Genomic DNA, 25,364 nt, shown 5'->3' with positions numbered 1-25,364 from the left:
GTCTATTGCTGCTTATTGTGTTTTTCTTGGTGGCACACTTGTATCATGGTCATCGAAAAAGCAGTCCGTTGTGGCTCGTTCAAGCACTGAATCAGAATACAGGGCGCTTGCTCATGCCTTTGCTGAGATTATTTGGATTCAACAACTTCTTTGAGAGATTGGAGTTCATCAATGTACCAAACCAACCCTGTGGTGTGATAATCTGAGTGCTGGCGCATTAGCAGTTAATCCTGTGTTTTGTGCTCGAATGAAGCATACTGAGATTGACATCCACTTTGTATATGATAGAGTTCTCCATGGCCTTCTAGATGTTCAGTACGTTCCCTTTATTGATCAAGTAGCTGACTGCCTTACTAAAACTCTTACACACAGCCAATTCTTCACGCTTCGATGCAAACTCGATATCGTTGAACTACCGCCTCGTTTGAGGGGGGATATTGAGGACAAGGAAAGGGCTGCCCACGTCAGCAACACAGATGGCACAGCTAGCCTACCTGGAAGGACAGTCAGCACGTGATGTGGCCTTATCCCAGCCAACCGATTACGTGAAAGATCTCCTATTGTAGAGTGACACGTGTATACTGCCATTATTTTATTTAATTACTATTTTTGCCCTTTGATTCTAGGGTTTGTATATTAAAAACGCTGGCAGCCTTATTTTGGCTATTATGGTGAAATAATCAAATCAGTATAGGGAGCTGTTCTTGAGCAGTCCCATTAGCTTCACTAGTTTACCGTTTATGTGCTTCCCTTTCCTTTTACGTTTTCCTAAATCTTAACTACAAGTACCCATGACAAATAATTACTGCCGTTAATATCATGGATGAAAAGTTCTAATTTTGTAAGATTTTTCATGGCAGCACTATCATGAAATATTGTATTTATATTAGAAATTTAATAGATATTAAATATAAAAATAACGTTAAATTTATTAATTATAACAAAGAGGGAAAAACTGATATACCTTTAGGACCCACCTTTAGCAAAAAAAATGATGGGAGCTTGTGTTGATAACGTGTTGTAAATTTAAGGAGTACAACGAGAATACAGATATGAAGAAAGTATAATATAGTAATAACATATAATAAAATAAATAAATATTAAAATAAATACAATATAATATATAAATATATAAAATAAATAAATAACAAAAAGTAAATAAAATAACAAAGAATGAATTTCTCCACTCTCTCCAATCTTTTTTGGATTGATCACCAATATGTATGTGTCTCTTAAAACCCACTAAATGTCTAGACAAATTGGCAATTGGGAGATGGATTACATGACCACTAATAATGTATAATCTTGAGATACATGAACACGCATATGCTAATGATAAGTGACATACGGCTGATAAATACTAACAATGGACATCTACATCACACCTAATTTAACATATTTATATTAATATTTTCGTTAAATACTTCATCATTTTTTTAATTAAAAAATCCATTTGGTTATGGTCAAATTTTGGCCACGGTGCCACAATAGTTTCCAGTTCACATGGCGGGAAACGGCACAGCCAAAGATCATCTCACGCGCCTCTTCACTCTTCTCTTTACCTCTTTTTCAATTCTTCTCCCCGCCATTTTCAACCTCTCTGATCTTCATCCATTCAAATTCTTCTCGCCGTAATCGAAGAACTCAGTAGATCTTCACAAGTTCTTCACTTCTACGCCCATCTTCTTTCTCGCTATCTGTATTTTCGTTATCAGGGTTTAGGGTTTCAATCTTCAATCCCCAAATGGGAAGCAAGATGAACGACGAACTCGTTTCCACGATACGCTCCATTGTCGGTCCCGACTTCTCCTATATGGATGTTATCAGAGCCCTCCACTTGGCCAATAACGACGCCACCGCTGCCATTAATATAATCTACGATACCCCTAGTTTCGGAGCGAGGGATAAACCGCGAGTTCAGGAAAATTCTGATGTTCTTCATGTTCCTTGCGTTCCGAGTTCTGAGAGCAAGCCTGTTGTCTCTACGTCGAAGAGGGTTCGGGATGAAGGTGCTAATTTCCCGTCGCCTGAGGAAAGTTCTACTCGGAGTCCGTGTAATGTTGGTGTCATCAAGGATGTCGTCGTGGAAGTCTCTAGTCCATGTTCGAGTTTGATTGGGAATGAGTGGTGGCTCGTTGGCTGTGCTGAAGTGGCCGGGCTGTCTACGGCTAAAGGCAGGAAGGTGAAGCCTGGAGATGGAGTGGCATTCACATTTCCTTCGAGGAATGGGTGTAAAACACCTTCACCGGCTAAGGTTTTCGGGAAGGGAAGGCACATGGCCAATGGTTCGGAGATTGTGAGGTTTTCTACAAAAGATTCTGGGGAGGTAGTGTGTGGAATTCTGCTATTTCAGTTTATGTCTTGATTTTGTTAATTTAAATATATTGGTTTTCTTTCCAAATGGTCTACAGTTAGAAACCTTTTTGTATACCTTTCCCTTGGCTTAGACAGATGTGTTGTCTATCATTTGTGTCTTTTCCTCCATTTGTTAGTGATATGTTCCTGTTCTTATCATATAAAAATTTATGGGGTTTTGTTAGATTGGTCGAATACCCAATGAATGGGCTCGATGCCTTGTGCCATTGGTGAGGGATAAAAAGGTTAGAATAGAGGGTTCGTGTAAATCTGCACCAGAGGTGCTGGCCTTAATGGATACGATTCTTTTATCTATAAGGTAAGCTTACCAACATCATCAGGATCATACGTATGTGTTGTTACCAATATGAGCTCTCTTTCATATGTTGTGATGATATTTTCGTTAGTATACTTTGTCTACATTGGCATACGAGCACGTTTCTTATTTACTATGAGGTAAAAAGCTTCCCGTCTCTGATGTGCAGCTTCTATTAACTAATGAAGCTATATGCCATTGGAATGCAGTATATACATTAACAGTTCTTTGCTTCGTAAGCACCAGCAGACCTCTCTCAAAGCAGCTAGCAATGCAGCTGCAGAATCAGTTATTCATCCTCTCCCAACTTTGTTTCGGCTTCTTGGTTTAACATCTTTTAAGAAGGTGAGATCTCTTGTTCTTTACATACATTTTTTTTTGTGTGATTAAAGAGCTAGGTTGATTTAGTGGATGAACTCATTGTGTTTGGATATGTGAAATTATACAATTCTATAAATGACATTTTTAAATGATGTAATGTGAATGTGGTCAGGCTGAGTTTACTCCAGAGGACTTGAGTGGAAGAAAACGACTGCTGGACTCAAAGGTCTGAGCAGAATAACTTTGTCATATGACTCATAGCTGATTTCATAAGATAGGTTTATACTCAAAGACATTTATACGGCAGGTTAGTTATAGTCTGCCATCCTCATTAGCGCATACCTTGAAGAATTGTTCTCAAAATGATAATGGGACTGAAAATGAAGAGTCAATATCAGATATTGATCTTGAGAATATTGTTGGTGCTGGGGATACTTCGGAGCTGGAGGTAGCTATACTTTTGTTAGAATATCGTGGGTTAGTGGATTGCAGTTCAGACTTGTAATTTTTAGAAATATGTTGTCCATAGGAAATGGATCCACCCAGTGCCTTGCTATGTGAACTTCGGCCCTACCAAAAGCAGGCTCTTCATTGGATGATCCATCTGGAGAAAGGAAAGTGCATGGATGAGGCTGCAACAACCCTTCATCCATGTTGGGAAGCTTATCGTCTTGCAGACAAGTACGCTGGGTTTTTCTTTCATGAGATATAGTTCTTGTCTGTCTATGTCTTGATTTTGTGATCTTTCCGTAGGAGGGAACTTGTCATCTATTTAAATTCCTTTTCTGGTGAGGCAACGACAGAGTTCCCAAGCACTCTCCAAATAGCCAGAGGAGGGGTAAACTCTTAAATAATGAAGCATAGTTGTAGTTGCATTCCTGCTTTTGTTATTCGTTCTACTTTTGTTTTTACTGACACATAGGTTAATTATTACCAATGAAAGATTCTGGCTGATGCCATGGGCCTCGGGAAGACCATCATGACCATATCACTTCTTCTTGCTCATTCAGAAAGAGGTGGAGTATCCAATAGTCAGCTGACACGTTCCTCCATTGAGGGTGATGAAGGAAACATTGACCAATCTTTGAATTCTTTGAAGAAGGCCAAAATTACAGGTTTTGAAAAGTTGTCGCAGCAGAGGAACACCTTAGCAAGCGGCGGCAATCTGATTATTTGTCCCATGACTCTTCTAGGACAATGGAAGGTATTTATTCCTCTCTGTCATTCAGCTGACTCATATTGCTTGCTTAAACTTCCAAAACTTCAATTTGTTCCATGTATCATGCTCAGTAAGATGGTTAATCGTATTTGAGAATTCCTTTGAATCGTTTCTTTGTTTTTCAGGCAGAGATTGAAGCTCACGTGCGACCTGGATCTCTGTCTATACATGTTCATTATGGGCAAACTAGATTCAAGGATGCTAGAGCTTTGACACAAAATGATGTCGTAATCACTACCTATGGGGTTTTAGCCTCAGAATTTTCTACAGAGGTAGTTGCAAACTTCATTCTAAGTTGGTGATTCTAAACTCACTTTCACTGAGTCGTGTTTTCATTTTTTTTTTAAAAATATATCTGCTTGTAGAATGCTGAAGAAGGTGGACTCTATTCAGTTAGGTGGTTCAGAGTTGTTCTTGACGAGGCTCACACTATTAAGTCCTCTAAAAGCCAAATATCCATTGCTGCTTCTGCACTAGTTGCTGACCGTCGCTGGTGTCTTACTGGTACTCCTATTCAGGTAACACCCATGTGAAGTTTTTTTTAGTTTGACATCCAGATCCGTTCTTTTTGTTCTTTGCATTTTTGCCTTTTGTGCATACTTTTTCTTTTCTTTTCTTCTTTTCTTCCTTTTTTTTTTTTGGGGGTGGGGGGGGTGGGGGTTATTGCGATTCATGGAATCCTTTAAAAATAAGAACTGAAACTGTGAAAAGTTTTTAAGCAATGGAAATTATGAATTGTTTTCAATCAATGTTTTCAGGTCAAAGTTACAACCATATTTATCAAAGTAATATTGCATGCTGTAAAAAATATTTATTTCTAGCACTGGGATCGACAACTAAAGCTTCTCATATTGCTTACTTGATAGCTTGCATTAAACTTTGTATTCTTTGTTCTTGTCTAATACCTTATATTTGTGGATTTTGGGATCAACTACTTTCAAGTACAGTGCTGTGTTTTCATTCTGGGTAACTTCTTGATGTGAATTATCAATGCTAATGTCATTTATTGTTGCCTTCCATTAAATATAATTGACACAGAACAACCTGGAGGATATCTTTAGTCTTCTTCGATTTTTGCGGATTGAACCATGGGGAAATTGGGCGTGGTCAGTTACTGCTAAATGTATTGCGCATTTCAAATATTTCCACTTCATTATGCTATATCGAGTTATTTTTTCTTCATGCCTTGATGTAGCACATCTTTTTTTGCATCGATCAAATTTCCTTTCTGATTTAGGTGGAATAAAATCATTCAAAAACCATTTGAAGAAGGTGATGAGCGGGGGCTAAAATTGGTTCAATCCATCTTAAAGCCGATCATGCTGAGGAGGACTAAATATAGTAAGGATCGAGAAGGCAGGTTAGTGACTGGCTGAGACTTGTTATTTGAGTAATGCCAATGTACATTCTGATCATAACTTGTGGTGTTGCAGGCCAATTTTAGTTCTTCCTCCAGCTGATGTCCAGGTGATTTACTGTGGACTTACAGATGCTGAAAAAGATTTCTACGAGGCACTCTTCAAGAGATCCAAGGTAACTCAGGGCTGCTTGTGCAAATGTGTCATGCTTGTTTTGTTTGAGTTATTGACTTGCGTGACATGATATCCAAAAAAATAGGTGAAATTTGACCAATTTGTTGAGCAAGGACGTGTCCTTCACAATTATGCATCAATACTGGAGTTACTTTTACGTCTTCGCCAATGTTGTGATCATCCCTTTCTTGTGATGAGGTGCTTTTTCTTCCTCTCTCTTCAATAACTTCTTTAAATTTTTTTTCCATTCCTCTACTGGAGTTGGGAATGAAATGGTATTGAGGCGTCTGGAAACTGGAAATCTTGTAGGCCACTTGAATAAACATTTTGTAAGTTGTTTATTAAGTTGTTTCAATATATATGCATGATCAACTGAATTTCATTAAAATAAGAGAGATACATACACCCACTGAGTAAAAAAAGTCTCCAATTGGTCAACAAAGCCGAAAGAGAAATTACAAAAGTACTCAGATTTGAGAGCCCAGAAGTACAAGAAAATAAAAACATCATTCCAAAGTTTTTCCTTTGTCCACGTAAGACTCTTGCATCTCTCTAACCATACTATCAACCAAAGAGTTGTTCAAGCGGTAATCCACAGCACCTATTTTTTCTGGCTAAACTTTGGACTCTTGATGACTTCTAAAGCACAAGATTTAGGGAATAATTGTACAGATGACCTATTTTAAAGACTCAAAATGTTAAATGACCAATTTTTTGAAAAAAAAAATGTCAAATGACCTTCTGCTAATGTCGTGGTTGAGAAAAGTTTTGAATATGCCATTGATTTATTTTTTCCTCATTCCTTATTCTTCTCTGGTGCGACCACAACTTCTCCAGTCGATCAACTTTGTTGAAACTCTAACCTTTCTTTTTACCCCTTTCTCTTTTCTTCTTTTTCTTCTTTTCCAGTGGACCATTTTCGGCGAAAATCTCTTTTTTTCCCCTCATTTTTTTTCCTCGTTTGTTCTTCTTCTCCGGCAATGGCCCTCCTAACTTGACGGACAGCATTCCAAATCCATGAGCATAAAACAGAAGGAAAAAAGGAGTGAAGAATGTGAAATGAAGACAATCGCATACCTGGGAGGGAGAGTGAGACCCAGAGAGAGCGAGAGATATAGAGAGAGAAGAGTGATTTATGAGTGAGAAAAGGAAGAGCGAGAGATATAGAGAGAGAAGAGTGGTTTATGAGTGAGAAAAGGAAGAGCGAGAGATATATAGAGAGAAGAGGGATTTATGAGTGAGAAAAGGAAGAGAGAGAGACCGAGACCAAGAGAGAGAGAGCTAGAGTGAGAGATATAGAGAGAGTAGTGATTTGTGAGTGAGAAAAAGAAGAGAGTGAGAGGGAGACCAAGAGAGAGCGAGATGGCTTTTTCATGTGTGTGCGAGTATATTTTGGTAATTTCACTTGAATTTGATGTCAGCAAAGGGTCATTTGGCATTTTTATAGAAAATTTGGATTATTTGACATTTTTGGCCCAATTTTTAGGTCATCCGTACAAATTTCCTAAGACTTAGCTAAACTACACTGTACCCAATCCTTAAACACTTTCAGTAGACTACACTAGAGGGAAACTGGTTCCTGGCCATGGCCTACTCTCTTATTGCCTATCATTCTGAGAGAAGGCTAACTGATGGTTTTGGTTTGTGCAGTCGAGGTGATACCCAAGAATATTCTGATCTAAATAAGCTAGCAAAGCGTTTTCTTAAAGGCACTCCAAACACACAGGTAGGAGAAGGGAGAGATCTGCCTTCTCATGCTTATGTCCAAGAAGTTATTGAAGAGCTTCGCAGCGGTGAACATGGAGAATGTCCAATCTGTCTCGAGGTATTTGAAGATGCAGTATTAACACCATGTGCTCACCGTATGTGCCGAGAGTGCCTTTTGGCAAGTTGGAGAAACTCTAGTTCTGGTTTATGTCCAGTTTGTAGGTATTTATCTTATCTTAGTTTTTTATTTTATTTTATTTTATTTTTAAAAAAAGTGTAACTGGATTTCTTTGACTTGCATGTCTCCACTTCACGCTCAAGTGTTAATTAACCCTACAATTGCTCTATAGGAAAGCGATCAATAAACAGGATCTTATAACTGCTCCAACTGAGAATCGTTTCCAGATTGATATTGAGAAAAATTGGGTTGAATCATCCAAAGTTGTGGCTCTGATGAATGAACTTGAAACTATTCGTTTGTCAGGGTCGAAAAGTATTTTATTCAGCCAGTGGACTGCCTTTCTTGATCTTTTACAAGTTCCTCTCTCTCGGTATGTTATCTTAAAGTTTCTTTTGTGAAGAGCCAACACATGGCCGTAATTGCATTGCGTTTGATTTGGTACTAATTGAAAACAGTTGTACAAAGAGTGTTAAAGGTTGGAGCTTCCTCTTTGTAATGGATTACATAATGAAATACCAATTACAGTAAAAGGAGGAGATGGCTAAGATTTCTTGTTATTTTAATACTTCAATCTATCTGCAATTAACTCCATGCAAGAAGTTTTTCGATTTGTAATGAAAGAACTGTCAAACAAAGTATGTAACAACATCTATATATTGCCATGGGATGCAAAAAGATGTGAATATTGACAAACGTAATGGTTATTGCATGATATCGTGATCATTTTCTTTTGTTTCAAAGTATTTAGGTGGGGTAATGTGGAAGATTGAACCTTAAGTAGGCTAATGCTCTTGGAATGTATTGTACTAATCATGGATCAAAGTCATCATCCGGTCCTTGTTTCTCACATTTCTGTATCACATTCTGTTGTGCCGTGTAGCGTTAGTGTTTCATTCTCTTTAATTCTTGCATGTATGGTTTTTAGAATTACCTTTCTTTTCATCATAGGAGTAATATTCCTTTTCTCCGATTGGATGGAACTTTAAGTCAACAGCAGAGAGAAAAAGTAATAAAGGAGTTTTCAGAGGATAATGGAATTCTGGTATGCAATTTTATTTTCTGCAGTTTTGTGTGGGGCGCTGTTTAATGGTAACATTGTGGATTGGTTGTGACTTTAGGTGTTGTTGATGTCACTTAAAGCTGGTGGAGTTGGAATAAATTTGACAGCTGCTTCAAATGCCTTCGTTTTGGTATGCCTAATGGATCAAGCCATATAAGCTGATTGCTTCTTGATAGATGCTTTATTTTAAAAATGCTCCTTGGCTATAGTTTTATGAGCAATCCAAAGGTTCTTGGGACCAACTTATGTGCTAATTGCTCTTCTTTATAGATACTTTGGTTAAAGAGGAAAACACAGTTTTAGACAGGTATAGAATTTAGAAACAGAGAAAACAATTGATTATGTTTCTTGTTTCTAGCTGATCTATTATGCCTAAATGCTTTTGAAAGTTATAACTTCTCTTCCTGTTTGATTCAAACCAATTGGGGAGCCTGCTTGTAATTTTGATCGAGGATTCTCACAACTCTTTGATAAGATTATCCAACCTCTTTGACTCACGTCTTTTGGTGCTTCAATACACTGTTTTTGGTCAGAAGCTGTAGGAAGAATCAGCACAAATGAACACAAAATCTCGTCTTGGTCAGAAGCTGTAGGAAAAATCAGCACAAATGACTGCATGGTTCTCAATTTTTAAAGATGTGCAATCTATGATCATTTAGGGAAAGATATTGATCATCTCTTTGTGCATTGCTCTTTTGTTACAACTTTGTAGGGAACTTGTTAGATACTATTGCTGCTATTGGGTGTTCCCAAAAGCATCCAGAATTTTTGTCTATTATCTAGAGGCGAAGAATGCAATCGGATGTAGTTTTTCTTGGATTCCATCCTTCGCCTTTCCTTTTAGAAACATGGGTAGATTGAAAGATAATGACAGCGACTGGGTGGTATTGGTTCATATTTATATCTAGTAGTTTCACTAGACTTTCACTATTTAAAGCTTTTCTGAATTTCGATCTGTTCTTTGTTTGCTTCATATGCATTATTTACATCTATTATTATTATTTTTAATTGTGATGCCATTTTGTTCATCGTTTTAATACAATAATACTTGCTGTTCATGCTTAACAACTGTACTTCTCTTAGTCTAAGCATGAAGACCCTGCTTGGTCATTTCATTCTTTACTAATTGAAAAGAGAGTTTTGTAATATTTAACAGTAATTTCAATGGCATAATTGATGGTCTATGGTTAAACAATCGTTGTAGGACCCATGGTGGAATCCAGCAGTTGAAGAACAAGCAGTTATGCGCATTCATCGCATTGGGCAAACTAAAAGTGTGAAAATAAAACGCTTTATAGTGAAGGTGCAATCTCTTTTTCAACTTCAAGGAGACATTTTATGTAGTGATGTTTATAATTAGGATTTAATACCTGCTGATAGACATTTAAGATGGTTAAAACTTGAAAAAAGGGTTTTAACCATTGAAAATACCAATCACTATCACCGGAAGTTATTTTGACATAAATGGCGAACGTGTCAACTAGTTTGCTAGTTGCAATTTAAACATGATGGTCTTGTTTGAAACCTAACTTTACTTCTCAGGGTACTGTGGAGGAAAGGATGGAGGCAGTACAAGCAAGAAAACAACGATTAATTTCCGGTGCCTTAACAGATCAAGAAGTTCGAAGTGCACGAATTGAAGAATTGAAGATGCTTTTTACTTGATGCAGTAAATGAATCACAGATTTGTTTTATGATGGGCTATCCTTTTCCCTTGAAGCTGTTGGCTAATTGGAATGACCAGGGAAATGAATCAGCTTAAACCTATTTTTATGCAGGCCAACAGATTTTGTTGTCCCAGACACAAGGGGGGAGGTCAGTAAAATTTGGCTCAAGTAGTGTTTTTATTTCTCTCTTAACAATTTTTGAGTAAAGGCAGAGAGCTTGCTGTAAATTAATAGTATTTATTTAAACCACTTGTGTATAGACTAGGGAGTTTATAGCCATAAGTTGGGTTTGTTAATGAGTTAGACCATAAAGAATGATGTGTTTATTGGGTTGTATACTTGGAAATTTTGCAGATGGGGAGGCAACAAAGTACATATTATTATTATTATGTTATAATTCTTTTAATATATGTTATATGGCTTCATCAATCTTTTAATGTTTGGTCAAAGTGATGATAAAGTTGCATGAAAAATATAACTTCTCATGGCCGATATTTATTTCTAAAGGTTGTACCAATTAAAACTTAAAATTAATAATAATGGTATAAATTTATACGTAAACATTCATAAGCGAATTTAAATAATTTATTAGTGATTTGTAGTTATTTTTAGTTTATTTTATTTAAAATCAGCTAAATAAATTTATTCATCTTAAAACTTTAAAATTATCACGTAATTTCTTCTAAATAAACGTCATAGTGAGCCAACAAAGAAGGATTATTATTATCTATATGATTTTTGCTATTTTCTTTACCATTCATTAATCCTTGCATTTAAAGAAATTTTATACATGTGTGAAATGTTATCCTTCAGCATTCAACGGTTTTAAAATGAAACTCTAATGGGGTATCTAAATCAATTTATTTATAAAATTTTATCTTTTAATGGGAGATATCAACATTAGATTTTCCAAAATTTAAAATTATGTTTGTATGTATCAATTTCGTAGTAGTCCAATTATAAAAAAAATTTTTTTTTTTAGAGATTGTTTGTTTCGTGGGAATCCAAGATTCTCATGGAGTAAGCATTTGGAGTACTGTATTTATTTTGCATTATTTGTTTTGCTAGATGCAATAATGTAAAAGTACCTGAAATTTAAAGATTTCCAAGCATCTTAGGATATTCTTAGGAAGGATATCTCGAGATTTTTTGGATGAAACATAGGTTTTTGGATTCTCATTATGAGGGTATTCCCTTCTTACTTTTTTTTTTTTTAAAAAAAAAATCTTATATATATACACACGTACACCTTTTACTTATTTTCATTCTATAATTAAAATAAATATTATCTATTTTACACTCTTTGGTTGCAGTTGTTTTTATTATTTAAAAAAGATATTCAAATTTAAATTTCAATGTAAATCAGTGTAGGTTTAAATTAGTATATGTAAAAAATTTAAAAATAAAAAAGATATTCAAATTTAAATGCAAATTAGTATATGGTTTACAAAAATCTCACATTAATATATATTATTTTGTTGAGAAAGTTAACAAATAAAATATTAAAACTACATTAATCAAGAAACTTAAATTAATAAAGATATGTTATATAAGATTTTATTAAATTAATTATAAATTAATGAATAGTTGTAAAGGTATTCTTAGAACATTATGTAATTTAAGACATTCTCGAATAGAAATCTTGGAAAACAAATATAGTTATTCAAGTATTATCTATTAAAATTTTCCTACCCAACAAACACGTTTATTTAAAGATGTGAGACATCTATAATTTTGAGTATTTATAATTTCGGGTATTGAAAGATTCTCGTTATCATTCTCGAAAAACAAACGACTCCTTAACGTAACAAAATAATGGAAAAATTGAGGTGTATGACAAAGTTTATCAAAAAATAAATTTGTTCAGAATTATGGTAAAGTGGTTACTTTACACATGATTTCAATTTTTGATAATCCTAAAATGGCCTTTCAAAGATCCTAGATACATGGTAACCAGGCTTCAGCTGCAAATGTTTTACTTAATCTTTCTTATTTGATTTTTTAAAAATCCCTTATCTTTTTTTATTTTCTCCTTTTAAAAAATTGAGGTTTACTTATTAAAATATCATTTATGTTTTTCAAATGTATTTACAAATTAAATATTATATATACATTTCATATTTAGTACAAATATTGTTATCGAAATACAATCTTAAACATCTAAATCATCGATTAACCATTTTCTTAAAGATTTTTAATGATCAACCCTTGTCCATCGCAATTCATGAATTTTGTTAACTTGTAATTTGTTAACTCACTCTTTAGCTTCACTTGCCTTTGATTCTAGCTCCCCTTTGTTATGGAGATTCCTTTTCGTTTTGGCTTCAATCTTTTTGGCCAAAATGATTTATGTGGTATGAATTTTGTTATTCATCGTTAATGAAGTTCCCTTCCTTCTAAAAAACAAAATTATTATTCAAACTCTCGGAAAGGACATCCTTGTCAAAATTATACATTTTGACATTTTATATTTAAAAATATTTCTAATAATTTTGTCATTTAAATTTTTTTTTCTTAATTCAAATATAGTATGTCGAAGCGTGGGTTTAGTCTGAGTTGTAATATGATTTTTCCTCAAATTTCTAGAAGGCTTTTAGGTTAATTAGAGGTATATTGTATTTCTATTTACTATGCTCATTTTTTAAAAAATGATTTGTAAACAAAATAAATAAAATTTTACTTTATTTATCTATTCTTTATATATATATCCATTTTTTTTAACTACAAGTAAATCTTGGATGTTATGATTTTTTTTTTCAATTTATCTATAATTTTTCTTGGCAGAGTATTTTGGTCATTTAATATATACTAGTCGGAATTACATGTGTTGTGTCACGATCGTACTTCTCCAATCGTGTGGCATGGTTAGCCTTGAGGGATGCTTAAGTCCCAATTCACTTTTTGCTCGATTCTTTGAAGCTTCGTCGGATCTTAGGTGAGGTTATTCCATCCTCAATCGAACTGAACTCATGCGGAACTGAACTTCATTTTGCCATACACGTCTCCCATACATGTATTTTTCCTCATGTGCGACTCTAGCCAACTTGCCTCTACTCTAGGCCAAGTCCTGTGGCTCGATCTTGCCCATATATGAGGCTAAGGTCATCACAATGCAACATCACATCTCTCTTCATCATCTTGGTTCCCAATAACACGTCTCCCATACTTTTACATCGCTTCGAAACTTCACCGGGATGAGTTCTAAGACCTCATTGGTCCAAAACAGGCTTATAACCCTTTACCGGGGTTTACCAGGTAATTCAAACACTTATCGGGGCTTTCCGGGATATAACAACACTTACCAGGCTCTACCAGCCTACTTCGATGCCTACTGGGCTTCTATCGGCTCAATGGTCACCTACCGGGCTTTATCTGGTCATTACAATGCTTACTAGGACAATTGAGCAAGTATTGGGCAACCAAGAACTATCGAGTCTCATTGAAGCTTTAGGATGCCATCTCGAGTGTCAGGATGTCATCAACTTTCTCTCTCCTGTTCAGGCACGCTTATCGAGAACCATTATTATCCGATCCATGGGCAACAATCCAAATTGGGACTTCTCAGACATCCATCCATCCGGACATAATCGAGACTTAGACCCTTCCAAGTCCTTGTCGAAACAAAATGGCATACCAGGACATCGAATCTTTAGCCCATGGGAAATGGCGCAATGCCGGCACACCTATGCCGTCCAACATTGTCCATGAGATCCTATTCTCGATGGAAGACACCCAAGACACTTGTCTTGTAATGCTCGCCCACGCCATGACACAACATGTGCCATGGGATAGCTCACTTAGGCCACATGGTCTACGTGTGGTGGAGAGCTGATACCATGCTTCCCCCCTATAGTGCATTCTGAACATTTTCCTCTTTGCCACCCATGCATATGAAATGTGACAAAGGGTCATTCACCAACGTAGATCACTCGTCTGAACCCCTTGACATGAAATTCGACATGTTTGTATATCTTTTCTTATCAATATGTTTTTTTTTTTTTTTTAGTGTTTCCTTTACTTAACATGAAGTATTATATTAGTTAAAGGTAAATTGTGATTTTGTTTAAAAAAAGTGTTTTTTCCTAAAAAAAAAGTAGATATTACTTAAAGATAAAATGTGATTTTCTTTTAAAAAATATTTTTTTTATTTAAGATATTAGTTAGAGATAAAATGTGATCAAAATGTGATCTTTTTGAGAAAAAAATATTTATTTAACGTGAAGTAGATATTAATTAGAGATCAAATATGATTTTTTTTTTCTATTTTCATTTTGATGACTTGATTATATTCCCAATATCGAACTTTGATTTAAACCAATTTTCTTTAAAATTTTCATGATAACTATTTCTTGTTTTTTTAATTTTTTTTATTGGATGATTTGATTTCTCTCCATCTTTTAAACTTCAAGTTAGACAAAAATAATTATTTTTATTATTTTTTTAAATTTTATGATAATAATCTCTTATTTATTATTATTATTTTTATCTAATTAATTTCAAATTTTGATTTAAACTAAGATTTTCTAAAAAAACAATCATGATAATTTTTTTATTCTCTCAATTTTAAACTTTAATTTAAAGTGAAGTATTATTATTTTTTCCATTATAATCTTATCTATATTAATTTTTTAAATTGATTTAGATGATATGATTATCTTTTTTTTATTTCAAACTTTAATTGAAATAAAATATTATTATTTCTTTTTTTTTTTTAAATAAAATTTCATAATAATTATTTTCTTAGTTGAAAAAAAAATTGATTATCTTCCTAAGTTCAATTTTTTTTTTCAAATTTTAATTTCAACAAAAATATAGTTTTTTTCCTATGCAAATGGAAACCCTAAAAACTTAATCTCTTTTGATTTGCAACAATCTTCTTCTTGATTTTAAACTTAATTTCAAATTTTTATGAATTGGTGTGCACTTATAACAAATTTAAAAAAGAGAAGAAAAGAACAAAAGCATATAAAAATAGTAAAAATGATTACAAATCCTTAAATTTATTGGTGTGCATTTATGGAAAAAACTATAAAAACATTAGAACAATCACTCTCTTCTCTTTTCTGTTACTTTTTTCATGTCTAAATTGCTTGAACTTTTGAGAAATTTCTTGAACCTCAAAATCAAGGTCTTTTCTCCACTTTCTTCAATATGTGATGTCGTGTGTTATAGAAAAACTATAGAATCGTATAAAAAAAAGTTACAACAAAACATTCTATATGTTTTTACAAAATTGAAAAGTTAAAAAAAAAATTGAAAAAGAGGACGCACGTTAATCAAAGAGGGAGAGGCGACAGAGAAATTAAATTTCTTAGAGAAGGAAAAGAAACATTGGTAAAATGTTGCAATTAACGAAATAAAAAAAATACCTACAACACAATTTCTAAAAAAAAAAAAGGAAAGCAAAGAAGTCAGGGAGTGTCGGTTAACAAAATTGAAAAAAGAAAGGGGACGGGTAATGAAAAATGAGAGATTGAATTTAACTATTTATAGTGAAAATTTAGATCTCAAACCATAATTTGATTTGATTTTTTTAATCCTTTATTTAATGTAAAGTATAAATTATTAGTAATAAAATGTGATTTGTTTTAAAAAAATTGTGAATAAGAGATTAGAGAACCAAATGTGATTTGTTTTTAATTTTTTTAAACCTTTATTTAACTTTATATATAAAAGATAAAATGTGATTTAGAAAAAAGATTTTCATAAATAAGAGATTAAAGAATAAAATATGATTTTTTAAATTTATTATCTAATGTGCAGTAGAAAGTATTAATAAAATGATATTTTTCTAATAATTTAAAATTACGTAAGATATCCCAATGATCAACTAAAAGGGACAAAAAGGAAAACCAAATATTTCTCTCCTATAGTCCCTTTTAAATAATATAGATTATTAAATAGTAACTCTAAAAGTCGGTTTGTCATTTTTGTAATTTCAAAACTCTATTATTTTTTAAAATGAAACTTTCTATTTATTGTTATTTGTTTTGTCAACACTAAAATAACCAATAATAACAGAAAAGCAAAAAATGGTTGAAATATTTTAGTCTCAGAACAAGCAATTGAAGATCTCATTTTCTTCTAGTTTGAAAAACGAATTTTTATACAGAAAATCCTTTATACACCATAAATTTCCTAGATGTCATAAAATTTAATTTATTTCATTAAGAGCTTTTATTTGACTAAATTTACCTTTTCATTTTAGCTTCAAAAAATTTGTAATATTGATCTGTTTCTTTATTTACATAATTTCGAATTTTGCCTTTATTTATGAATTTTCATTTGCATTCATTTAATTCAAGATTTTTCATAATTACATTCCCTTAAAGTTGATTACGAGATTTTGTGTTATCCATTTTGTTCAATTACAATTTTTTTAGACAGATTTAAAATTTAGAATCTCCAATTTTTGTTGGTTACAAATATTCATTTTCATATGCATTTTGTTAGCTCTCAAGGTGGTGGTTGGAGGATTGACGATGGTCATTCAATCGCTATTTATTTTAGATAAATGGATTCCTAGAGAATCTACCTTCAAATTGCTCTCGTTACCAAGACCACATTTTATGGTTTCGGTAGGTAGCCTTATCAATGCTGGCCAATGGGATCAGACTCCAAAAAATAAGTTATTTTACCTGGAGGATGCTAATGTCATCAATAGTATCCCCCTATGTCGTTCTCCTCCACCGGATCGATTTTTATGGCATTATGATAAAAAAAAAAGGCTTATATTTTGTTAAGAGCGGGTACAAGTTGGCTTTGGATTTGACCTTGAAAACTTCTCCCACCTCTAATATTTACATGGAAAAGTTTTGGAAATCGTTGTGGGCTATTTCTGTCCCACAAAAAACGAAACCTTTTCTGTGGCATGCATGCCTTAATGCTCTTCCAACATGTCATACCTTGGTAGATCGTTCCATCATCACTTGTGGGGAGTGTCTGTTATACTATTATGGTTCTAAATCTAGTATGCATGCTTTGTCGGGTTGTATATGGAGCCTTTGGTCTTTTAGTTTTTGTATTTTTGGCATGCACTACTTTTATGTTATATCTCTCTTTAGTGGGGCTTAGGAGCTGTTGAACCTGTTGGACATTAGAATTTTTTTGCTCATTGCTTCTACTATTTGGCATAGAAGTAACCTTCTTGTTTATGAAGACCAAACCAACTCCAAGTTTGATCCTATCTGTTGGGTGGTAAATTTTGGTGGAATCTTTTGATAATCTAGTGCCGTCCTCATCCAGTTGACTCGCCATTTCCTGATTATGGAGGAATCTGCACTTTGGTTTGCCCCTCCTCTTCGGGCCTTTAAGTTTATTTCTGATGTTGCATGTCCAGAAGATGCAGTGGGTATTGAAGCCATTATTCATGATATGACTGGTGTTGTTTTACATTTTCGGAGGGTTATGTTGCTATGTCTGGATATGTGGAGCTCGTAGAAGCCATTGCTATGTTAGATGGTATCTCTAAGGCTTGAGAGGTTAGCATTGTCCCACTTTGGGTCGAATCTGATTCCATAATTCTTTGAAATCTTTTGGTTGGAAACTACCACTATGTGAATTAAGTTCAACATTTTGTTGATGCCATTCGATATCTCCATCTTCGTAGTTCTATCCATCGTTTTTTTGCAGGCATAATTCTGACATGATTTAGCTAAACATACTCGAAGATTTCAGTTCTCGATTGTTACTTGAAGATTACTCCATGGGTGGATTTTGCATTTCTCTCTGATTTGTCTTATCTTTAAGTTCCTTACTTTGTTTTAGTTAAAAATAAAGTTTTTCATATTCTAACTTTTCAAGATTCTTTTACTAATTATTTTCCTAATTCATATGTTAATTATGCATCAAAATATTATATTTAAATAGAAAATTTAGTAATATATAATCTACTTTTTTGCTTTAATGTAGAAAAAAATTAAAATTTAAAATAAGATAAGGGGAGTTTTAAACCTTAATTAAGAATATCCAAACAAGCTTGAGAAATATTAAATATATAAGTTATGTCATGAGTGTGTGAGTTTTAATGTCTTGAGGCGTTTAAATAGTAGTGGGCGAGTTTTAATTGTTTTTTTTTTTCCAAAAAATAAGGTTGTTTACGTGAGTGTACGATTTTTAAAGTTAATTTAGCCACTATCAAAATAGAATTGTCTAAAAAAGTTTTTCCCACATTCATACTTTTATGTATATATATTATTATAGATATAGATCATAGATATGTTATAAACTCAATTGTTTTTTTAAAATTAAAATATTTATTATGTTATATAGTACAAATTATATAATATTACAAAGTAATATTTAGACAATTTTTTCAAACATAAAATATGTTCATATATTAATTAATAATAGTTTAATGTCAACTAATTTTTAGTGGGTAACTACAATTACTTTTATGATTTATAAATTAATATCAAACATATTTTAAACAATCGTTTAAATTTGAATCCAGTTTTTGAATAAACTACTAAATACCTAAAACATGAAATAAAACCCTATTTACATTGAATCTTTTATTTTCAAATATACTACCAAAGAAGCCCTAAAAAAATTTAAAAATAAACCTTTTTTTTTTCACCAAAGGTTTTGTAATCAAATTGTGGGGTGGGTAATCGAACCTCTATTCTCGAAGTCGATAATACAGATATAATGCTAGTTGAACTACACTCTTATTGACAGAAAAAAAAAGAAGAAAAGAAAAGAAAAAGAACTTTGAATGGATAAAGAAAATAGAGAAACAATAGTTACTCCTTAAGAAAAGATTCAAAGCCCTGCTTAAATCATTCGATAATATCAATCTTCTTCATGAATGCAAAAATGCTCGCCCGCAACTATCAAATCAAAACAAACAAACACTTCTTTCATATCAACATCTACATCACTTGTAATCGCACCCTTTAAAACAAAACCCACACCCCGTCGGTCTTTTATTTAGAGATGTCCATTTAACCAACAGGGTCGGAGCCCCACGAATGAGGTGGGGAATCTTCGGGAGAAATTTTTTTTCGTTGACTAAACGGGGACGAGGACGAGGAATATATTCCTCGATCCCATCCTCGACCTGCTTCCTTGCCCTGGTTATACATATCTAAATTTTATATAAGGTTTTAATATATGTATATATGTATATACACATTATACTTATATACATACATATGTACATACATACATACGTACGTACGTACATATATATACACACATATATATGCATATATAAACTATGTTAACAATAATATATATATGTAATTATATATAAAGTTAATTAATTCATATTTTGCCATAAATCAAAAGAAAACTTTCCGTTTTGCTATTTTTCTGTTTTCCATTTTTTAACGGGGCTTCTACACAAAATGCCTTAAAATGAGGCCCATGTAACATGCTATTTCTTTTTTTTTTTTTTTTTTTTTTTTTTTTTTTTTTTTTTTTTTTTTTTTTTTAACAAAAAAAGACCTATTTACCCTAGATTTTACATGAATATAACCAAATATACACATGCACACGCACACGCACGTACGCACGCATACGCACACACGCATGCATGCACGTGTGCACACACTCGTGCACACGTACGCACACACACACGACACCACACGTACACTTACATGCATACGCGCACGCGCACACGCACGCATACGCACATGCATACACACATGCACAACGGAGGTTTATTTTGAACTGATACGACAGACGAGGGTTTTTCTTCATTCATTCTTCTGCATTCGGTGAAAACTGATACGATAGACAAGGATTTTTTTTCATTCATTCTTCTTCATTCAGCAACCATTCTTCTTCGTTCTTCTTCATTTAGCTACCAATGTTCAACCAGTAAGCCAAGGAAGAATCGATGGCCAACATAGGTTCATCCTGAATCGAGATTATCGACAACCAATGGAGGTTTATTTTGAACCTCCACTATCGACAGAAACGAAAGCGGCGACCTATTGTAATCGACGACCAAATTATGGAGATGAAGAAATCGACTTTAATATACAACATATTTCACATCAAAAGAGGTCTTTATTGTATATAAATCCACTACAAGAATTTTGGACTTTAGTGTCGATTGGAAAAAGTGAAGTTGGATGTATAATATCGGTTTTTTTTTAAAGCGGATCTTTAATGTCGGTTTTAAACCAACATTGTAGGGGTACCTTTAGTGTTAGTTTTAAACCGACATTAAAGACCCACTTCACTTTTTCCTCTAACTTTCTATTATTCCCCCATTTTTTTCATTTCTCTCTTCACTCTCCCTCTATTTTCTTTTTCCTCTCATTCTCACACTTCCCTCTTTAAAGCCTATTCTTTCTCACTCCTCTCTCATTTCGTCGTTCTCCACCAGATCTGTCGTTCTCTGCTGGTCTCCACTAGATTTACACATTTCGTCGTTCGTTTCGTCGTTGTGTAGATCTCTGTCGGATTTGCTGTTCATCGTTCATCGTCGTTCGTTCCGAAGTTAGGGACGTCGTCGTTCGTTTGTCGTCCTATTACAGTCTTATTGAAATTACTAGCCTTGAGAAACCAGTTTTAGTTGATATCATTGTGATCAATTGTTGTTGTTATTATTAACTTCTTATATTTTTCAACCCTTTTTGGTTACTGGTTTTATGTGTTAGCATTAAAGCTTCATTGGAAAAGTGAATGAGTTGCTTTAATTGACTAGGCAGAACAAAAATCAATTCCCGAGTCATCAAATTCTCTTGATGGCTAATGAAGTGGTGAAAAGGGCAGTAATCATCCACATTTTTCTACAATCTGCCATAAGCAAGTAAACTTTTGATTGTTTTGGTGTTGTGAACTTTTATATTAACCTTAATATATATAAATCTGATCTTGGATTAATTGGACAACCAAAGTATTGAAAACAATGTTTAGTTTCATTAAACATTTCTTCTCATTAACATATCTTGGAATTTTCATTGTTTCTTTGGTTGTATTCATCGGGCAAATAGATATGTTAGGCAATGAACTTATGAATCAATTTTCAATGACTTAAAATTGCAGCAGTATTTAGTCATGGCCAAATAATTTACATATGAAATTTTCATTATTCTTTAGTTTTGGCTCAGTTAGAAAATAACTACATTTGAATTATTTGCTTTAAACATTCATGTAATTTTATTTCGTGAAATAGGCTGTACAGCCACTACGGACATCAAAATCTGAATCATCAGATTCTCTAGATAGCTTATTTGATGACAAGGATGCACCCAATGAAATCTCTTCAGCTGTTATACCAAAGGAGGTAACCTACATACTGATTTTTTTTATCTTTAATGTGGAGCATATACAGTTTTCTTGAGTCAAAATTGTTGAAAATGTGATATATGTAATTCCTGCTCCCATGTGGAATTTAAATTTGACTAGCAGGATCACGGCTACATTGAATTTACCTTCTTCGCTCATAGTTTACTATATCTTCTTCTTCTCTTGTTTGTGTGTGCATTTATGTTTGTTTATCAATATAGAAGAATGCAAATATCTTGAAGTTTTTCAAGTATTTTATTTTTATTGCTCAACTGATTGTATCGCTTGCAGGAAGCGAATGATTATTATGATATTAACGATACCAATAAAGCATCTTATTTATGATTAACTTTACTGTTAATGAAGTTAATTTTGCAATCGATAAGCTTGGTTAGTACACTTATGGAATAATCAACTTGGTTGAAGTTATTGCCAAATATTTATGTAGCCATAAGGATTTCTTATAATGCATTTCAGGTGGAGATGCTCCTAGTAATGAATTGGTGGATTTTATCATTGTTGCACAGATCGCTGTAAATTTGTTGAGAGGGAGAATGCTTTGGCATTATAAGGATTTAAGAGAATTGTGCCTGTTTCAAGAAAACTCTTGCTTCCTCAGTTATACTCCTACGAGTTTAGCTTTAGTTCATATTGATTGAAGTTGCCTCACATTTGTGTTCTCTCAATCTCTTCCTCTACCATATACTTTTAATGCTGTTGTTTGTGTGTTTTTTAGTTGTTTTGAAGGGGTGGGGAGGAGATGGATTTCTTGCAACAGCAAGGGATTCACGTAAAAATTGTTCCTGGTAAGTGCATTTTTGAATGCTTGCAGTTTTAAGCACAGTTTCTAAGTGTTTTCAAGTGACTCTAATGATATGGAAATTTCTGTTTGAGAAGTTACAGTATGCTTGTTTCTCTTTGGACCATATTGGATTAGAATGTAACATGCGTTTATGACTCATGGGTACTATTTATTTGTAGTTTAGATTTGATTCAAGGTGCTTGAGTTTTTGGGTTGCACTATGGTAGTTTGTGGGTTATTCATGCACTATGGTAGTTTTTGTGATTTGAGATTTGAAGTACATTGTGAGCTAAATTTTCTTATTGATGTATGTGTTCTTGAATATTCATTTTTTGGGAATTCTGATAGTTCTGTTGAGAACAAGTGGTTGTGAAATATTTTTGGGAGTGTGTTTCTTTGAACAGGTTCAAGGTAAATTTTTGGTTTGTTGTGGGAGCATCGTTATGCTGCCAGAAAATTTTCTTCGTCTTCATATCTCATATCTAAGTAACCAAACTTCTCTTCTTCGTATCTCATATCTAGGAGTAAAGATTTGGTATTGCAACCTCTTTATGCTTTTTCTTAGGGAACTCTAGATCCAACACATTCACTACAAGAATTTTTCCTTGAATGTATCATTTATGCACATTCTCAATAAACACGGTTAGTTGAATATGAATTTTGATCACATTTTCACTTTCAATCCTTTGTCTTAAACCTTTTTTGTTTATGATACTTTGAACAATAGTGGTCAGACAAAGATGCCTATAACCAGACACGGCTGAAGCTGGGGGGTCTGTTCAAGAAGAATTATGAAGGGATCTGTAGACTTGTAAATTGATTCTCTAAGCATATATGGATATGGACAATGATGAATGTGAATCATACAAGCTCATGTTGCCATAAACTTGATGACTTGAAAAGATGGAGATGGTGTGTGGATGCTGTGTTATGCTTATTTACACTTTATGCGATACTACTTCTAGATGTATGCGTTATTAATGAAATGCTTGTAGTATGCTATGCGTTGTCACAAGTTTCCTTGTGCTGAAAACAAGTATAATTCCAACGCAAGTTTTTCAGAGTAATCCGAGNATTCACGTAAAAATTGTTCCTGGTAAGTGCATTTTTGAATGCTTGCAGTTTTAAGCACAGTTTCTAAGTGTTTTCAAGTGACTCTAATGATATGGAAATTTCTGTTTGAGAAGTTACAGTATGCTTGTTTCTCTTTGGACCATATTGGATTAGAATGTAACATGCGTTTATGACTCATGGGTACTATTTATTTGTAGTTTAGATTTGATTCAAGGTGCTTGAGTTTTTGGGTTGCACTATGGTAGTTTGTGGGTTATTCATGCACTATGGTAGTTTTTGTGATTTGAGATTTGAAGTACATTGTGAGCTAAATTTTCTTATTGATGTATGTGTTCTTGAATATTCATTTTTTGGGAATTCTGATAGTTCTGTTGAGAACAAGTGGTTGTGAAATATTTTTGGGAGTGTGTTTCTTTGAACAGGTTCAAGGTAAATTTTTGGTTTGTTGTGGGAGCATCGTTATGCTGCCAGAAAATTTTCTTCGTCTTCATATCTCATATCTAAGTAACCAAACTTCTCTTCTTCGTATCTCATATCTAGGAGTAAAGATTTGGTATTGCAACCTCTTTATGCTTTTTCTTAGGGAACTCTAGATCCAACACATTCACTACAAGAATTTTTCCTTGAATGTATCATTTATGCACATTCTCAATAAACACGGTTAGTTGAATATGAATTTTGATCACATTTTCACTTTCAATCCTTTGTCTTAAACCTTTTTTGTTTATGATACTTTGAACAATAGTGGTCAGACAAAGATGCCTATAACCAGACACGGCTGAAGCTGGGGGGTCTGTTCAAGAAGAATTATGAAGGGATCTGTAGACTTGTAAATTGATTCTCTAAGCATATATGGATATGGACAATGATGAATGTGAATCATACAAGCTCATGTTGCCATAAACTTGATGACTTGAAAAGATGGAGATGGTGTGTGGATGCTGTGTTATGCTTATTTACACTTTATGCGATACTACTTCTAGATGTATGCGTTATTAATGAAATGCTTGTAGTATGCTATGCGTTGTCACAAGTTTCCTTGTGCTGAAAACAAGTATAATTCCAACGCAAGTTTTTCAGAGTAATCCGAGGTCGAACACAGGGATTGTTGTCATTAATGTGTTATATTTGTGATATATGCGATCGGTTTTTACAATTAATAAAGATTGTGTGTTTGTACAGGAAAGTAAATTGCGGTAAAGTAAAATTGTGCAGATAAACTAAAGTTGCATTAATAAAATAAATTGCAATGAAAATAAACCTAAGCTAATATGATGCAAGATACAAGATACATGATATATATGATGCTGAGTTCGAGACTGACTGTGAAGTTTATACAAAGGATCGTGGTATGCGATGACAAGTCTTTATGGATGAATCAGAAGGGGAAAGAATAATTAGTATAAATGTCGCAAGTTTGTTAATTGCTTTAAAGATGTAATTAAGGTTCCGCTTTCCCTTGGCGTACACCTCTCAATGATCGGCTGCGTTCTCATATCTCTATGGTGAAGTAGGGATGAACGTGGTGAACGCAAGGTTGCTTCCATCTCTAGAAGTACTTTTGCTTTAGTTAACACATTCTTCCAACCCTCTCTCGATAGGCGGAATGGCATCTTCACTTCTGCTCTTATAGGTGAAGATGTCGTCTAGCATGCCTTGACTAAACTTAATTATTTCCTTAACTCAATTAATTTACTTGTTTAATTCTTGCTAATTACCCATGGGATTAAGAAAACGTCATGGAGAAAATGAATTATGGGTGAACGAAAATAAACAAAGAAATGATAATGGAAATGATCATAACATTCAATACTAAGATTAAGCGTCTGATACATGGTGTGAATGATAGACTAAGAAGATGAATACAAGTGATGATAAAGAGATAG

The 25,364-nt window shown here is 33.5% G+C and overlaps 1 protein-coding gene across 1 annotated transcript; it reads left to right on the top strand.

The window, feature by feature from the left end:
- The first annotated feature begins 1,481 nt into the window (after nucleotides 1–1,481).
- LOC120083304 (DNA repair protein RAD5A) lies at nucleotides 1,482–10,768 on the top strand. The gene is made up of 20 exons (XM_039038994.1): nucleotides 1,482–2,326; nucleotides 2,541–2,674; nucleotides 2,881–3,016; nucleotides 3,165–3,218; nucleotides 3,300–3,440; nucleotides 3,522–3,673; nucleotides 3,746–3,830; nucleotides 3,936–4,196; nucleotides 4,337–4,483; nucleotides 4,577–4,729; nucleotides 5,250–5,317; nucleotides 5,449–5,571; nucleotides 5,645–5,744; nucleotides 5,829–5,941; nucleotides 7,394–7,672; nucleotides 7,801–8,001; nucleotides 8,580–8,673; nucleotides 8,750–8,821; nucleotides 9,896–9,994; nucleotides 10,234–10,768. Exons 1-20 carry the CDS (start codon nucleotides 1,745–1,747, stop codon nucleotides 10,354–10,356), a joined length of 3,117 nt encoding a protein of 1,038 aa, XP_038894922.1. The 5' UTR covers nucleotides 1,482–1,744; the 3' UTR covers nucleotides 10,357–10,768.
- The last annotated feature ends 14,596 nt before the right edge of the window (nucleotides 10,769–25,364 follow it).

This window comes from Benincasa hispida, chromosome 8 (genome assembly GCF_009727055.1).
Source record: "Benincasa hispida cultivar B227 chromosome 8, ASM972705v1, whole genome shotgun sequence".
NCBI classification, from domain to species: domain Eukaryota; kingdom Viridiplantae; phylum Streptophyta; class Magnoliopsida; order Cucurbitales; family Cucurbitaceae; genus Benincasa; species Benincasa hispida.
Note: the sequence above shows the minus strand (reverse complement) of the source record. Positions and strands in the feature narration are given on the sequence as shown.